General features: G+C 47.7%; 1 protein-coding gene across 1 annotated transcript in view; it reads right to left on the bottom strand.

The window, feature by feature from the left end:
- Window positions 1–18,333, bottom strand: part of PTK2 (protein tyrosine kinase 2) — a 57,589-nt gene that overhangs the window by 5,583 nt on the left and 33,673 nt on the right. Inside the window, exons 15-27 of the mRNA XM_053466169.1 lie at window positions 18,139–18,195; window positions 16,942–17,039; window positions 15,936–16,020; window positions 14,462–14,562; window positions 13,375–13,490; window positions 12,193–12,293; window positions 11,654–11,743; window positions 9,690–9,894; window positions 5,401–5,512; window positions 4,489–4,575; window positions 3,637–3,774; window positions 3,140–3,271; window positions 1,645–1,707 (exon numbers count right to left, since the gene is read on the bottom strand). Of these exons, the coding sequence (XP_053322144.1) occupies window positions 1,645–1,707; window positions 3,140–3,271; window positions 3,637–3,774; window positions 4,489–4,575; window positions 5,401–5,512; window positions 9,690–9,894; window positions 11,654–11,743; window positions 12,193–12,293; window positions 13,375–13,490; window positions 14,462–14,562; window positions 15,936–16,020; window positions 16,942–17,039; window positions 18,139–18,195 (1,385 nt within the window). The remainder of the gene's footprint in view (window positions 1–1,644; window positions 1,708–3,139; window positions 3,272–3,636; window positions 3,775–4,488; window positions 4,576–5,400; window positions 5,513–9,689; window positions 9,895–11,653; window positions 11,744–12,192; window positions 12,294–13,374; window positions 13,491–14,461; window positions 14,563–15,935; window positions 16,021–16,941; window positions 17,040–18,138; window positions 18,196–18,333) is intronic.

Raw genomic sequence — 18,333 nt, forward strand, 5'->3', positions numbered from 1 at the left:
TGCACAATGTTGGCAAAAACAAGAGATACAGAAAGTGCCACCTAAGCCCGCACCCCACCAACTTGTTTAAACGTACCGGCCTGTTTAGCCTGATTTGCAGAGAAAGGATTAAAGCTTGAAATAGCGCAGACCCCTGTGATACTCGGCACCGGTTTATCCTGCAGTCCGTTGACCGCTGTGAGGGACGACGTGTGAATGGAAACACATTGCCTTTGGCTGACGCGGTGACGGGGAGCGCGCCGGCGGCCGGGGAATCTTACGCCGGGGCCAGAAGGACGCATGGAATTTGGTTGTTTTCCTATCTAAACCTCGGGCCGATCCAACTTTCCTTTCATGGTCTTCCAGCCACAAAGATTCCCAGAAGAAATGTTTTTTTTTTTCCTCCCCGCTATAAGTCACAGGAGTCACACGGCCGAGGATTTTATGGACGAGGGAAGAATTCACAGCGAGGGAAAGATGTTTATACGGCCTCGCTGAGCAGAGACTGAGAAACAAAACATCCACCAAGGCTGGGCCCTTATTCACTAACCTGCGCTAAACGGGCCGCGCTCACTCACATTCCGAATACAATAACTACAAGCAGCAGACTGGCTCTCTGTCCGGACTACAACTCCCATAAGCCTTTCAAATCCTTCCAGAAAAGTCCCTTTCCTACATCGAAGGCGAAGGACAACAAGTCCCATCAACCTATACACTGGATGGACACAACTCCCTGCTATATTTGGACAAGTAGACTAATGACGCAGCTCAACGCTGAAAAATATAAAGTAACGCACTTGGGATGTAAATATTCCAAAGGCTAAATATAATAACGTGCTGCCGGGGGACAGAGGAGGCAGATTTGGGGTCACATTCTATGTATTTGTATATCTGTGGGGTTTTGGATCCTAAACCCAACAAGATGATGCTCTGCAGATTATTCTTCTCGGTACGCTTGGGCTCCTGGCCTCAGGCTTGGGGGGTTAATGGGGGGGGTTAAATGGTTAAATTCTCAAACGGCGGGAATAAAACTAAACTCTGCCTTTGGAGACCACAGAAAACAATCACAGTAGGGGCTGTAACTGCAAGGGGTTAATGAGAAGGGGGGGTCTGTATATTCGCTTAAAGATACGGAACGGCCACGTTCGGGGTAAATAACCCGTCTAGTTACATACGAGAACAATATATTCCCCCATTACTCCACCTTATACCCCATCCAGAGCCTGAACCCCGACAATCAGCGGGAACAGAAAACAAAAACATGCGCGATTCTTGGCTTTCAAATGCTATTTTTTTTAAAATATTTGAATGCCATATGGTATTCAAAAAATATCTGACAACCCCCCCTCCCCCATCAGTCCATTAAACTCCCTGCAAGCGTCTCTGGCTGAGCGTTATTATGGAAACACGCCGGTAATTTGTCAGAATTATGTAAACATGACTTTCAGAGCAAACACGGGGTTTATATGAGCAGCCGGCGTGTTAACGAGCCCCACGGCGAGCCGGGTCACCCCCCAACACCGACGAATAACCTACGGACCCCTGCGTACCGCCGGATCGATGCCCCGCCATGGAGCACTAAATTAATCAATAAACGCTCATTTGCTTATTTTTTTTAATGCAATAAACCGCAGATTTTGCAAACCCGGCTGCCGGGATACTCACCGGGCAGGGAATGCCCCCGTCGGCGTGGTCAATGCTGCCCCGGGAAAGCCGGACGTCGGGTTTCTGAAACAGAAAATACACAAACCTCAAATTATTCCCCCAAAACGGGACGCAGGTTCCTCGTCACCCCCCCCACACCGCTGCCTGGGGGTCCGCATAATCCTCTCCCCGACGTTCTGGGGGACGGCGTGTCATTTTCGGGGGGTGCGTTCAGAACTCGTACCATTTTGCCAACGCAACATTTGAAAACTTGCATGTCTGCGGCCGGAGCGTCTGGAAGGAGCCGAGAGGAAAGTAACTGCTGCTTCCTGACGGAGGACGGCTTATGTGTTCTTGGCTCGGCTGCAGCACCGAGAGTGGAAGCGGGGGCCGATCGCTGAACCTTTCAAACGTTGCACAAGATACTCTCTTTTTTTTTTTTTTTTCTACTAGCTTTTATTACGCCGGAAGACGGGTGGAAAAGGCAGAAAATAACTTGGCTCTGTGCACAAATAATGCGGTTACTGAGCGCTGCTAAAATAAATAAATAAAAAATAAAACTAAAGTTCGGGCACCACGAGGGTTAACGAGATGCACTGCAGAACAGCAACCAAAAATACTTCACTTCTGAAGGTTTGAAGAAGTAGAGGTTTTTTTTTCTCTGCAGGGATCATAAGGGTTAAACGGACAGAGTCACGGGTTATTTAAGAGCAATAAATACGCGGAAGGGGTTGGAGAAAGACAAAAATGTTACTCCTCGGCACAGACCTCCACTGGTTTTACCGAAAATGGGACAGTAATGAAGCACAGGGCTTAAAAATCAGGACTGTCTAGGTAGTACCGGGACACTTGGGAGGTATGACGCTTACAACGTATGCGTATGAATGGGCGAGCGGCAGGCCTTGCGGTTTTTGTATAATTTCAGAATAAGGGTTAGCGGCTCAGGGGTCCCGCGGCGCAGACGGCTCAGGGGCCGGCTTCTCTCTATGAACTCAAGGAGAACGGATTCTAAAAGCTCTTAGGAAGAATAACGTATGTGAGGTGCTCCTGGTTTGACACGCCTGCATGGAATACATACGTGATGCTATATAGAGGCATAACTGCCCCCCCCCGTGTCAAGTGGATGCACCCACTCACAATAGGCTTAAAAGATACATTTTCCTTCCAAATATATATAAAAATACTCAAACAAAAGGGGAAAGTAAACATCCCAAACAAACATTTAGATTTCTTGCAGCGATCGCCAACATTCTTAAGATAGTCCGTTCCATTAACCCCCCCCGCATGATTTTTATCCCCTCCGACCCCCCAACTTTCTTTGCTAAAGATTTCACGCCTGTGTATTTAACCCCTTTAATGCTGGCATGTAAGGGTTTAACCATGAGCGTCTGAGTTGTGTGCTGGGCTTGCTGTGAGTGGAGGATCAGGGACCCCCTCAGGCTTGCGGACCCCCACCCCCCTTTCTTCACCGTCACCTCCGCCCTGCAAAGAAGGTCCGATAAAGAGAGATTCTCACCAAAAACCTCTCTTCTTTTTCAAGCCAGCGCTGATCCTCCTCCATTTCTTGCTGCTGTCTTATTAAGCGCTCCTCCATTAAGTGCGCGGGTAAACCTTGGCCTATGCCCCTCATGTCCAAAGGCCCCGAATCCTGCGGGAAGAAACACGGAGCTTCCGTTACCCTCAGGAAGAGATCGCGCCCTGCCGCCTATTTACCCCCCCATCCCCCGCTCCCTGACAGATGGCGGGAATTTATTTTTAGGAATAGCGTTTATTAGCCAACTCGATAAATTCAGTCCGACTGCCGGAAAAGCCGTCGGTGCCCGAGGAGGTTCTCCGTCACGCTGAACACTTCCTATTGGAGGAGTGATACGCCGCCAGCCAATTAAAAAAAAGGCCAGGGCAAACATTCGCCGTAGCTTTCAATACACAGGGCGTAGAGAAAAATCCTGGCTGTGCGTGATGAGAGTTACAGCCGGTACTGCCTATCCACGATCTCGAGAACAAACCCGTTACCTCCAGGCTGGGCTGCCACATAGTGATGTCCTGCGTCCGGTGGTTCCACGAGTCGTGATGGTCCAGTATGGTCGCCTGGCCGGGGTACAGGCTGCCGGGCATGGGAGCGATCACGTGGGACATTGGATACGAAGACACCTAAAGGGCGAAGAGGCAGAAATTAAACGCGCGAGACATAAAAAGGGTTAAACTGAGGTAGGGAGGGTCTTTACTGCAAATCCCATAACAGCCAGCCAGCCGGATAAATATCATGGGATTTTTGGTTCAGCAGTATCTTAAAAGCTGCCTGTTGCAGCCCTTGGATCGCGATCCATTCTACTCTTATTCCGTTTATTTATATAGCGCCTGCAGATTCCGTAGTGCAGCACACGATAAGACGCACTGGTACAGGAGCTTACAATCTATTGGATTCAACCCAATGCTTAAAATGAGAGAAGAATATAAAAGCCGTTGTCTCGGCGCCATATTCACTAAACAGTCATCATTTGGACTCTTTTCTATACATTGTATCTCACTCTCTGAGATATCTGTGATAATAGCATTACGGAGGGACCTGCGCGGCTGGAAACGATCTCTAGCGCTAGAGGCTCGTGCGCCGTCCGCTAAAACAATGCGGGGAGAGAACAGGAAGTGGGTGACGACTTCCTGTTTGGGCTGCCGGGAGGGCTCTCCGGTGTTATGGTTCCCTTTGATAAGAGGAACGGGTTCGCCGCTCCGTTCAAGACATTTTTAGGACATCTTTTCGAAGCACATGTCCCGAGCCCTGCCCAGGAATAAAGTAAAGGAAGGCGGGGGGGTGCCAGTAATTTGCATACGGGGTGAGTTAAAAGGATCATACAGACGGGCACTTACCTGGTAGTGGTTGGGCTGCACCAGATGTTGAGGGCTGGGGAAGAAGCCTTCGCTGGACCTCGGGCTGGGGTATCCCGGTCTGCTGGGCTGTAAAGACGGGTAATTCGGAGTTAATAAATATACTAAGGGGTGTCGGGGGTAACGGCAGACGCATAGACAGGCGGACGCGGGGTGGCTGGTCACAAAATCGATTCATGACTGGAACCCAAGAGGGGGTTATTTCGGGTACGTTGATGATACGAAATACGATAGCGAATGGGGAGTGCGTATATCTAATAAGGAATAAATATATATATATATATATATATATATATATATATATATATATATATTATATTATATTTATATATATTAACGCTATCACTGTAGCAACCCATGGAACTCCAACAGCTGAAACATTCTATTGGTTGCTACGGCGATATCATCACTTTTCAAACTTTGAAAAAGAAAAAAACATTTTGACCCTCATAGGTAGGCAGCCCCCCGGGGAACATTTCTAATGCCTCTCCCCATCCCCTCTTGTGTTTGACCCCCTTCTCAGGGCAAATCGCAGATTCCCCCACGGTGTCAAACCATTGCACACCATGGCGGGGTGCATCCTCACCGTCTCATCCGATTCTACGAAATAGCAGAAAAAACGGCAGAAACAGAGGCAGGACGAAGCAGCTGGGCAATGCTTAACCCTTCCTGTGCCAGGGGTGCGCGAGACCCTCCTGGTAATCAGTATCTTATAAGCGAATTAAAAGGAGAAGCCACAAACCCCAATGATTATAAGAACAACGGAAGCCATGAATGAGGGAAATAGTTTTTTGGGAATGTAAAGAAGTTTTACTTTAATAAGGGGGTGGTAGATAAGTGGAAAAGGCTCCCAGCAGAAATGGTAGCGGGCCGATTTGTGGTCGGCGTTCATACCTTTGGAGGGGCTTCATCAGACCCTCCTGAATCCCAGGACACGGTGACCTGCCGCCGGGACTCCATCCTCATCCGCTCCTCCTGCTGCAGCTTCTCTTCCTCCAAAATTGTACTGAAAAAAAAGTCAAAAACAGACGGCTATTAATACAACCAAACAAAGCAATTATCAGTTATTAGCAGAACACCCCCTCCACCCCGTACCATGTATAACATTCCAACCCACAGGAGACCCATTACAGTCGCCCTTAATTATTCTCCTCTTTCATTTCTATAGAGCCAACAATTCCCGCAGCGCTTCTTACAGTCCCTACATTCAAAGGGTCTGACCGATTAAGACGACCCGATACGTTAGGTAGAGAGAGCCCGGCTCGCAAGCTTACAATCTAGAATACTTAGCAATCCGCAAGAGCGTTCCACTGGTTGCTATGACGACTGCATAACCTCCTCGGCATTCTTTATCCGGAAGCCCCCGATATCGCGATTATGTTTTCCAAGAGCAGAACTTGGGAAGGCTTAAGAGAGCGTTCTGACTGAGCAGCGCTCTCGAGCACTCTAACGTGACGATCTGAGAGCGACGGGCCGCTCTCCCAGCCGCCTCCTCCCCGCCCTGCTATGTGGATTGTTAATACTGGAAGCGAGCCATGATTTCCAGCGCTTTACGGAATGTCTGAAATGCACGGCGGCTCCGATCCTCGCTCCGGCATCCTCGCCCGGCAGAGACCGGCTCTGCTGCGGTTACCGTGGCAACCCCTCAGCGCCATGAGTAATGTTTCCCGTGTAACTCATCCACAGGAAGACAAACCACAAAGAAAAGTCTCAGAAATTTCCCCTTCTGTGCCATTCGGAGGACAGGCGGACCAAGCGGAGACGCTGCTTTATACGGAGCAGTGCTAAAAGTGGTGCGGCTGCCATGGCAACCAACGGAGTGTTCCTCCTGCACGATCGCATTTTGCATGTAAAGTGAAGCCGGAATCTCGGAGACGGCAGAATTTGCATTAAAACAACGTCTTCCATAAAAAATAAAGCCATTTAACTCAAGGGGAAGCCCCCAGAGCTTTTTGCTCCCAGTATGTTACGGTTGATATCGCTGCTTGAATGCAGGTGACTCTTAAGTGTATCTTTAAATAATGGCAATTCAAGGTTTCCATGACGACCGGTATTAGAGCCATTTGGGCAACACATCCAGTGAGTCACTGCACAGAGCCATCTTTACGACAGGCTATTAAAGGGTTAATATTTCAAGAGTCCCAGGGATGCTAGTAACACCTCAAGCTACAAAGAGTTAAAAGTGGCCAACCAATCAGAAACATCACAAGACAAACCAAAAAAAAATAAACACTGAAGAAGGAAGCGTTCGCCCCGTTAATAACGGCCATAGTTACAGAGACGGCGATCTCATCAAAAAATAAATAAAATAGCCTAAAACTAAACATTTTAATTCATAAAAAAAATGAGGTTTTTTTTTTTAATGAAAGGGAAACTAAACCAACCAAAAAAAAAACACTTTAGAGGCCGGCTTATTAACAAAATTTAACAGGTTACTGCGTTTCACTTTCCTTCGGTAAATAAAGGGTGCTGCGAGTTCCCGCGTCGCACACGAGATGTATAAATAGGGAAAATACAGAAAAATAGGGGGAAAAAAATCCATAAGAGGGGGGCGATTCCGTAGACAGACCCCCCCCCCATGGGATCTCTCCGGCTTTTGCTTTCCAGCTGTTTCGGAGAACGCACAGAAAGGGCACAATGTCACATATTTTCCCAAAAAAAGCCTATTTTTAGTAACAGTAAGACAGCAGAGCGCTGAATTATAACGAAGCCCTGGAAGGTTATTATTTCTTTTTTTTTTTTTTTTTTTTTTTTTTTTTTACAAACAAAAGTTTTGAGTAAATATTTAAAGAATCTGGATTTTTTTTTTTTTAAGTCGCTGGTCACAAGTACTTCTTAAATTAAAATAAAAAATTCCGTCTCCGGAGGATTGCTTCTGAAATATTGACTTTTTCCAGATAAATGTGTTTTTTCAGCGATAAGCCGCTATGGAGGGCTCTTGGCTGCAGATTGCGAGCAGGAATGCCGTAATCCTGTAATTTGCGTTTTAACCCTTTATTTGTCGCGCTGGGTCATTTCCGCCACCGTTTTTTTAGAACCAATTCGAATACGGGAATTGGCTTCCTAAATCATAGTATTTAGCGGCAGATCGGCCCCCATTTAGCCCCCATCTCTCCTGCTGTAAAGACTCAAACCTTTACCCAGTCGTCGGTCTCGTCTTAGATTCAGGAGGTACGGATGTTTAAATCCCACCTCTTCTGCTGGGAGGCTGCTCCATTTAACTACCACCCTCTTTACAGCAGGAGAAACGAGGCAGACCGGATGGGGCCTATTATACCGTATTTGCTCGATTATAAGACGACCCCCCAAAATCTGAATATTAATTTAGAGAAAAAGGAAAAAGCCTGAATATAAGACGGCCCTATAGGAAAAAAGTTTTACCAGTAAATGTTAATTCATGTAAACTATTGTTTGTTAATAAAAGCTATGATTGAGAAAAATATTTTGTTTTTATTTCCTTTTTTCAACCTGCCCCCCCAGTTATGCACATCTGCCCCCTGCCTTGCCACTCTGCCCCAGAAATGCCTTATACCCCCCTTATATGCCACTGTGCCCCATGATATGCCTTTTAACCCTCTAAATGCCACTGTGCCCCATTATATGCCTTTTAACCCTCTATATGCCACTGTGCCCCATGATATGCCTTTTGACCACCTATGTGCCACTCTGCCTCCACAATTGCCTTATACCTCTATATGCCACTCTGGCATTTAGGGGGTTAAAAGGCATATTATGGGGCAGAGTGGCATATAGGGAGGTATAAGGCATTTCAGGAGGCAGAGTGGCATTAAGGGGGTTAAAAGGCATTTCACAGAGCACTCTGCCTCCAGAAATGCCTTATGCCCCCCCATTTAACACTCTCCCTCCCTCCTCCAAACTATGAGACGACTAAGATCCAGATCCCCCGCAGCTGCAGGGGACCTGGATCCTCCTGTCTACCGCCACCCCCCCCGCCCCACTTACCGGTGCTGCTGAGTCCCAGGGGCTTAGTCCGGCAGCGTGTAGAGCTCTACACGCTTGAGCGGAAGTTGTCTACCCGAATCGCGTAGAGCTCTACACGCTGCCCGGACTAAGCACCGGGGACTCAGCAGCACCGGTAGGTGGGGGAGGGGGGGTCTATGACAGACAGGAGGATCCAGGTCCCCTGCAGCTGCGGGGGATCTGGATCTTAGACGTCCATGGCGACGGCGCTTTGTTCTGGTTTCTCTGGAGAAAAGTATAGTTAAAATGATACCATTTATTGGCTAACTGAGAGTTTGATTGCGAGCTTTCGAGACCAAGTTGTTAGGTCCCTTCCTCAGGCATTAATGAAGCTAACACAGACTTGTTAGCTTCATTAATGCCTGAGGAAGGGACCTAACAACTTGGTCTCGAAAGCTCGCAATCAAACTCTCAGTTAGCCAATAAATGGTATCATTTTAACTATACTTTTCTCCTGTTTTCTCAACGGCTAACACGGTACAAAACCTTTTTATCATTCTGGTTTCTCTGTGATCTCCGCGGTTGGTGTTAACGGGGCACGGAGAGGACGGCACAGTGGTCTCCGCTTTGGACCCGGCAGCCCTGGCCATGCTGGGTTCGGGTTTTAGATGCACCGGCGGTGTACTCACCAACGTGGTGGTGTGGGGGGGGGGCGTTTGGCCAGTCACAGAGAGATTCTCCTGCAGGGAGGGCTGGGCCGGCCCTGTATTATGTATGGTCAACATGAGGAGATCTGAGTCCTCTCACTGTTTGAACTATACATAATACAGGGCCAGCTCAGCCCTTCCCGCAGAGGAGGTGTCCCACGCTTTAGCGATTATGCCTCCGGGACACGAATCGGTCAATAAGAGCCGCAAAATAATCTGGGATCAGGTAAAGCGAAGACGATGTGAGTGTAAATCTCTGTACGCCCGGCTCGTGTATAACCGCCATGAAATGACTTCTCTCGTAACGGCTGCAAGATGTGCCGATCCGCCTATATCCTTCCTGTCAAGACAATGTGCACATATTTGCTAGATTTAACTCCTTGGCTCTACCACCTCCACTGGATCCCTAGTCCAGGTATCCACTACCAGTCATGCAAAATGGCACATTCCACGACCAACCAACGGAGCTCCTGGCACATTCCGTGGCCAGGCGGAGCGCGAGCCCGCACAGCGACACCGCGAGACGACGCACAGACGCCGACAGTCCGTTCCTACCTGAGTTGTGCTTTGAGCTCCGTGAAGCGCGGCCTCCGGCTGGGGTCGTAGGCCCAGCACTTGGTCATAAGGCTATAGAGTGTGGGGGGGCAGTTGGGGGGCATAGGCAAGCGTTCGCCGTTCTCAATCCGGCCGATCACGTCATTGTTCTTCACACCTTGAAAAGGCTTCACTCCATACATTAAAATCTCCCACATGCACACACCTAGACGAGCCAAAAACAGACAAAAAGGGTTAATTCACCGGAAAACAGGGATAAACCAGTTACAAAAGGGGTCTAAAGCGACCAAATAAAAATGAGAGCAATTATTGTTTGTTTTATTCAAGAATTTAGTAGACTTGGGCAAAAAAATACAAAGTTTTCATCCCCAATTCAAGAAAGAAATGGGGGGGGGAGACCCCAAGTGATACCCAAATCACTGCACCCCGAGCAAAAAATATCTAATTGTGATTTATTTTCATAATAAACATTCCGTTTTCTGATGAGCGGATCGCGGACAGCTCTACCAAACGGAATGTTTTGGATTCTGCGAGTGTCTTAGACACACAAAGAAAGCATTGACGGCCCTACAGTGTACAAAACTACATAAAAATACATAAAAATACATAAAACACATAAAAATACATAAAAATATAATACATTCTGCGAACACGAAGCCGCTTCCTGAACTCATTCCTCCGTGAGCTCTGCGCATGAAGCAGCGATACGGAAAACATAAAACCTAGAGAAGCTAAAAGAGACGTTTACATCGAACTGAAAAATACACCCCGCAAGACACCCGGGAGTCTGCTCCGGTAAGTCCGGGGGGGGGGGTTGTGGCAGAGGTAAAACGCACGGTCCGCACGATACGCTTAGACAACCTCCCGTGCCGGCACCCCCCCCGTGGAAAGTGCTGGCAGGGGAGGCTGTCTGAGTGTATCCGAGAGTAGGATGCAGGTCCCCTGCACCGCTGCGGGGATCTTTATCCTAACCCCGCTGCCTGGGGCGTTTTTAAAGACTTAAAGTGGGGGAAAAAAGTGCGGCCTATATTCGAGCCAATACGGTACATTTATACCACCGGTCAAAAGTTTGGGGTCACTGAGCTGTTTTCATCGAAAACGGGGAAATTTCTGTCCGTAACCTAATTACAAAATGATTTCTAACCATCGATTATCCTTTTAAACATAAAACTTGGATCAGCGAACACAACGTGCCACTGGAACCCAGGTGACCCCAAACTTTTGAACAGCAGTGTATATATATACCATTGTACAGCGCTGCGGAATATGATGGTGCTATATTTATCAATAAATAAATTTGGGAAAGTTTCTAGGACGCTCTAGGAAATCCAGGAGGGGACGCGCAGGATGAGGGCACAGAGATTTAGGGTTCCTTACCCACAGTTCCACGGGCTGATTAATTTGCATTTATTTGCTACTTTATGCATAACGTTCCGCACAGAAAGACACAAAGTATCAAACACGGTAACAGGTTAGCGCTTTACACGCAAAAGGCATGAAAATCCACCGTTATTGGAGCAATTGGGAAAAAACAAACTGACACATTATAGCACCGTAGAAACATAGAACTGCAGGCAGATCGGCCCCCGTCTAGTCGTCCGTTTCTCCTGCTGTAAAGACTCAAACCTTAATCAGTCGTTGGCCTCGTCTTAGATTCAGGAGCCGTATGTCTATCCCATGCATGTTTAATCCCCTCACTGTATTACCCTCTACCGCTTCTGCTGGGAGGCTGCTCCACTTATCTACTACCCACGCAGTATAGTAACGGTTAAGCCTCAAAATCAGTCAAGACGGAACTTAACAGCACCCTATACTCAATATGCATCAACACATCCACTTTTATGTGAAAACAACCACTATCGATTAAAAGGTGCAACGAAAAGTTTCATTCATTTGACGACGTATTCACAGTCTGCACAGCTCGGCGTAACGGCTCAGACTCCATTCTTAACGGTAACACTCACCGAACATCCAGACGTCGCTGGCGGAGGTAAAACGGCGGAAGTTAATGGATTCCGGAGCCATCCACTTAATGGGTAATTTCCCTTTGGAAGCTGCAACAAAGACCGAGCGTCAGAATATCCTGGATTTGTAATTCATTTAAATCGATGCAATTCCCGCGAGATACAATAAAAGAGGAACCGCAAAGGCCACGTAGCCTGTAACCCTTAGACTGCCAGACTGCGTCAAAGTGATGTCCTCCCCCAGGTGCTTAAAGGGTTAAAAAGCCTGCATCTCTTCAATAAATTACTGTGTGTGAACGTATATATATATATATATATATATATATATCACACACATACACTATTATTCTGTCCAGCGCGCCGGGGTTCCCTGCGTTATCACGAATGCTGAACCACGTGTAAGGGTTAGAAATGGTGGACTGTCTACTGTCCCAGATGCGTTTTGGGGTGGAATATGGCCGGTTACGTGGCTGAGTTTTAAGTAACGCTGACCCGTGGGACTCGGCCGGCGGTATCCCGAGGCTGGTCTCCTGTCCTACCTTTGTAGTAAGTACTGTCTTCCATATAGCGCGACAGCCCGAAGTCTCCTAATTTCACGCAGTCAGAGGAAGAAACCAAGACGTTTCTAGCAGCGATATCCCTGAGAAGAAAGGAGGCGGCAGAGCGTCAATGGCGGCCGCGGGTGGGAAGCGCAATCTGATAATGCAATATGTTCTACAGCACACAGCATGTAAAGGGTTAAAAGAAGCAGCGTGTGAGAAGCAACTGGAGAATCATGGGCCAGCTGCCTAACCTTTCCACAAAACAGAAAAAAACTTTCTACTATACGCAAAAACACCAGACTCCGCTGACATGCAACACGAGGGGAGACTCCGTATTAACAGAGCAAACTGATATTTACCGGGCATTGTTTACATGCTGCAAAAAATCCCCCCCTTTGCTAAAAAATAAACGCTAACAAATTAGATAAATTTCACACTTAATACAAATATAAACGGATGCATAATATAATTATATACATATATTTTATTCAAAACGTGTAATATGCTGAATGTCCAGCAGGAGGCGACGTTGTGACATTTACAAGGAGTATAAGTAGCTGTCAGGACTGTAACTCGGGAAGATGCCCCACGCTGCCCCGACCGCTACCCCTCTGCAGTAGAAGGCGCTTCCTTTCTGCCCCACAAACGCTGTCTAAAACAAGTAATACGGGGAATTCTTTTGCCAAAGTGGCAGCCCCGGCAAGGGTCAGATTCTCACCCCTGACACCTGTCCCCACTCGAGTGCTTCACACAACTGCCTCTCTATACGACATTTAAGCCACTTCCAGTAATCGTCTTTTGTAATTAAATCCTGGAACAGCCCTAATCATTAAAAAACACATCCGAAATACGAAAGCTGCCTTTCTGAACAAGAATAAGAACCGAGTGTCCCTAATATGTCCAACGTGGACTGCTATGCTGGAGACACTGACTCCCATGATACCCAGGCAGCCAGAGTTTAATGCAGAATGGCTGCCTGCCCGAGTCGTAGTAATCCCAGACCAGATTGGGATGGTTTAACAAAGGGTTAAGGGTGTCACGTGCTGAAGCTCTTGTCGCATGATACTCGTCCACATATCAAATGGAGCAAAAGCACAGAGCCCCCGAAGACCCCCCCCATGTCCCTAATGAAGACTCCACCGGCACCCGGGACGCGCAGGAGGACAGAGGCGCTCGTACCTATGTACAAATCTTTTGCTCTCCAGGTAGGCGAGGGCCGTGCTGAGCTGGTACGCGTACAGGATGAGAGACGCCAGGTCCAAGCTGTATTTCCTCACTTGTAAGAACGATCGCAACTGTCGAGAGAAAAAAAACAGAGAAAAAGAAAAAAAAAGTCTTAGTCTTAGAATTAAAAGATGAAAACAAGCAGGACTTTATACTGAAGAAAAAAATACAGGTCACTGATAATTCCCAGAAGCTCAGGGCAGACGGGAGCTATGGCTTCTAACATTATATTGTCACGCAAGATTCACCCATTCAGGGCTTCTAAAAACAACATTTTGCCCAAAAAATCATAAAATATATATCCAACCCTAGAGCAACTTTAAAAGAGCGCTCCAGCACTATTTTCATATTAAATGCATATTGGCCCCTTTCACCCGGGCTCCGGTACGTTCTCCCGTATTCCAATCGAACATTCTTAATTTATTGGAATAATATATAAAAATTAAAAATAATTTAAAAAACCCACACTTCTGTCTCTTAACTCCGCCCCCAGCTGCCTCCACTGAAAGCAGGAAGCATACATCAGTACACTTCCTGCACATGCTCAGTAGCGCTCCCATTCTGCGTAAACAAGCTCTCATTTAATCCAATGGGATTAGCAGCCGCCGCCAATAACACACGTGATGCGTGAACACTAACATACATGCAATTAGCTGCTGCAATAATTCCAATTGGGAAGCTACTGAGCATGCGCATAGAGAGTACGGACTGATTTTAAAAAATTATAATAAAAAAAAAAATATATATATATATATATATATATATATGAATATATATTTTTTATATAATTTGTATTATGGGGGGAAAAAGCCGAATAAGCATAAAAAAGTTTAAAATAAATATATAAAAATACAATATTGGAGAATAGCTCTGTTTTAAAGAACCATGTACGTTCTCCAGGTATAAAGTTCGCCTCCGCTGGGAACGAAGCATTTAAAGTTCCAGGCGGAGCTGGATTTCTTTTTGCGGAGCTGGATTTCTTTTTGCGGAGCTGGATTTCTTTTTGCGGATGCGACGCGCTCCGCACGCGATCTGTTCTCACCTCTCCCAGGGTGCAGAGCTCCATGATGATCCAGACGGGGTTCTCCGTGATAACGCCGATTAATTTCACGATGTGCGGATGGTCAAACTGGCGCATCGTTACTACAAAAAAAAATAATGACCAAAAACACGTTACGGGAGGAACTCCTGCCTGAGATTTATGTAAACGCCAACGTTCTACAACAAGAATTTCCTCGAGCAGAGATCGGTACTAAAGAAAGCTGCCAGAGGTGCGCAGTCGTGGGACTCCCACACCCTTAACCCTCAGCCGGACAGCCCTGCTCGCCACCGATTTCATTCAGGCATTAATATTCCTGTGGATTCAAACCACTGCCTATCTGCGGGGATCCGCCGGCAGCGCAGCGCGTCCGTCAGCTTATTTACCACCTGGAGAGGATCATTTTACCCCAAGGCCAATATCATCAAGTATCACCTGTTCCCAAACACGCCGCTCCGGAAAAACAATGACAGCTGTCCCTGCGCGGGGGGAACAGTCACGCTGCCCAACGACAGAAAAAAGAAATGAAAAATATCTGACCGGGAGGGCGATATTTCTACTACCCGACAGGTGCTTGTAAATAACCCGAGGCCTGCGAGGGGCGCGTCTGTTACAACCCAATACGCCTGCAAACAATCAACATTAAATCACAATCTCCCCGCAGATCGGCCCCATCCGGCCCCCGTCTAATCTGCCCGCTATTCCCGCTGTAAAGACTCAAACCTTAATCAGTCGTTGGTCTTGTCTTAGATTCAGGAGCCGTATGTCTATCCCATGCATGTTTAATACCCTCACTGTATTACCATTTTTGCTTGAAGGCTGCTCCACCTATCTACCACCTTCTCACTAAAGTAAAACTTTCATTAGAACAGATCCCTAATTTCCCAGAAATGTCCTTGTTTTCCCATGGAAACAGAGCAGTGACCCCAAACATTTGAACAGTAGTATATATTATATCTATGTAGCTGTACCTATATACACTATAGTATCACACGCACGCCTCCAAGGTGAGACAAATTTAAAAAAATCCTTTCTTAGAACCAATGAGACGCTCAACACTCCGAATAACAAAAAAAAAAAGGTGTAAAATAAAACGAATTACTAGAAACAAAGCGGAAGGGCTGAGCAGACGGTGCGGACCGGCGGCTGCGCGTATGCAGAGAAACAAGCAGCCAGGAGGCACGTACCAGGTGACACTGCACTAATTGGCAATTAGCAAGTTCAATGTCACATCACGACGAGCCGCGAGAAAGCTCAGCGTTAACGTCACAACCCTCGCCAAAAAAAAAGGTACGAGGAGGAGAGGTGACCCTGAGCGCCGCGGGGTTAATCGTGCACGGCGACAACCCAGAGAGCCCGACCAACGCACGTGCAAAGAATCAGAACGTAGCACTCGGCTGGGGTTATTAGGGAGGAAGTCGGCTAGTCCCAAACCCCCCCCCCCGCTACGGGGTATCTGGGGCAGGAGACGACTTACAGGCCTCTTGCAGGAACTTCTCCCTCACGCTGTCGGATGTGCAGTTCTTACACGTTTTGATCGCGACGGCCATGGCCGGATTCTCCTGCAAGAAGGAAACATTTTAATCAAATTATCACGACGGGGGGAGACATCACGGCGCAAACGCCTTCCCGCCCTACAGAGGAAAGAAACAGTAAAGGAGCCCTTCAGAATTAGCGGGTTTTCTGCATTAAACATAAAATGTGATCCGATCTACATCAGCTAATAACACGCAGACACTGATGATCGCTCGTGTCTGTATCGCACACATTAAACGGTCGCGCTGCGGGTGGAGAAAGTAAGCGAACCCTTGGGTTTAATGAACCTCCTTTGGCAGCAATAACGGGAGCTGCGGATCCGACCCGCGCAGCGTTCAGGGGGGGGTTTCGGACTGTTCTTCCTTACAGATCTGCTTAAACTCGGCCATGTTCTCGGGACGACTGGTGGGAACGGCTATCGCCCCAAAATGCAGATTTTCTTTTTTGAAGCCGTTCTGTAGCAGATTTCCTTTGATCTTCGGGGTCGTTGTCCGGCTGCATCACCCAACATCTACTGAGCTTCAGCCGGTCGACGATTATCCTGTAGGATTCGCTGATAAACTTGGGAATTCGTTGTCCCCTCGGTGACGGCGAGCTGTCCGGCCCCCGACGCAGCAGAGAAGCCCCGCATCATGAAGCTCCTTCCCCGTACTCCCCCGCTGGGATGATGTTTTCACGCGCGTGTAGTGTGCCCTTTTTACACCATGCGTGGTGCTGCGTGTTCTTCCCCAAAAATTCCACCGTAACATCCGTCCAAAAAACATTTTCTCTGCAGAATCGTTTGCCTGCGTAGTGGAGAGTCGCTAACAGCAAGCCTTTGGTCCTACATCGCCATTTAGCCGTTAATCACCCGCGCCGCCTCCATGAATTAAATCCGGGGATTATTAATTGCCGGGCTGCGGTTAGGAGGGCAAATAAACGGCTAAAAGCTGCTGAAGGTTACTCACCGGACTCATGTAAACTCCTTGGTGCACATCTCCGAACTGCCCTTCACCGATACAGCGGCCCAACTCGATCCGGTCCCTCTGGATCTCGTAATCACCGGCTGTAACACAGACATGTCCGCTAAACAGCTGCTGGAGACCCCCGAGCGGAGCAAACCCAACGCGCGGGGGGCACATGGACGACTGCGCAATATTTAATGCACTAATTCCTTGGATATTTGGCACCGGCGGGGATAACGCTGACATGCCTATAGAATTAAAGAGTGGCGGGAGCTGTACGGGGGCCACACTCGGCTTCACTTTCACGAGCTTTAAAGATGGCCGTGCCTGGGGAGGGCTTGGAGACATTTAAAGATTATATCCCAGGGGCGCGTAAGATACGACATACCAGCTCATGGGTCTCTCTTTCCTCTCTGTATCAGCCTCTACCACCTATGCTGGGAGGCTGATGCACTTATTTACCAAGTGAGACTAACAAGAAACATATTGGAGAAAGTGGGGATTACGTGACGTGGAATTACATGATATAGCAAGCGGATTATTAGGACGAGTGAAGTGCAGCCCTTTGTGGCGCGGCCTCTTTAAAGCTTTATGAAGCACAAAAGTCTCCGTCAGAGTAAGAATACAGCACGATGTATATAAATGACACACGTACATAACACGCACACACATATATATATCATGTAACACACAGAATCACGCAGACACAGAGCAGGCAGGGTGGGAAGGAGGGAGCGGGGTTCGGAAGAGACCTTTTACCTTCGTCTAATCCATAGCTCTCTGATCGGCATTTAAAAAGAAGAAAATAAGGTTGTTTACAGAATGTAAAGTCAGTGGATTTAGTCGCGCAAGACCTCGCGGACTCACGGGGGAGAGAATATCACGAGGCGCGGCATGGAGGCGGTAAACGCAGAATTTCGGGAGAGAATCGGTTAAAACTTACCCTGGAATTACCCCGGAACTAGTACCGGCACATAACGCCCCCCCACCCCCCAAATAAGTCATTCTGACCCCATAACACTGCAAGGAGAGCAGCAGAGGAACGACAACTCCCATCACAACCCGAAGTGTGCGTCCTCGCTGGACCAGGATATAAACGGATCTCTCCGCTCACACAAAGCACATTTTCCTCCAGCGATGTAATAGTTAATTTTGGTCGGGGGTTATTGGGATATATCCGGCTCCGTGCTATATACTTACTGGAGGGCATCGTGTACGTATCTTCCTCATCTATGATCTCCGCGTAGTCGTCGGTTTCTGTAACACAAACATCGGTTACGGAATACAGGCGAGCGAACGGTTAATGCAGGCAGAAATTTGCCAAAAAGGGGCATTTTTGGGATTCTGGATGCTTTTTTCCTGCGTTCCCCGACGCAGCACTATGAGGAGTTGAGG

Source organism: Spea bombifrons, chromosome 5, assembly GCF_027358695.1.
Source record: "Spea bombifrons isolate aSpeBom1 chromosome 5, aSpeBom1.2.pri, whole genome shotgun sequence".
Taxonomy (NCBI): Eukaryota; Metazoa; Chordata; class Amphibia; order Anura; family Pelobatidae; genus Spea; species Spea bombifrons.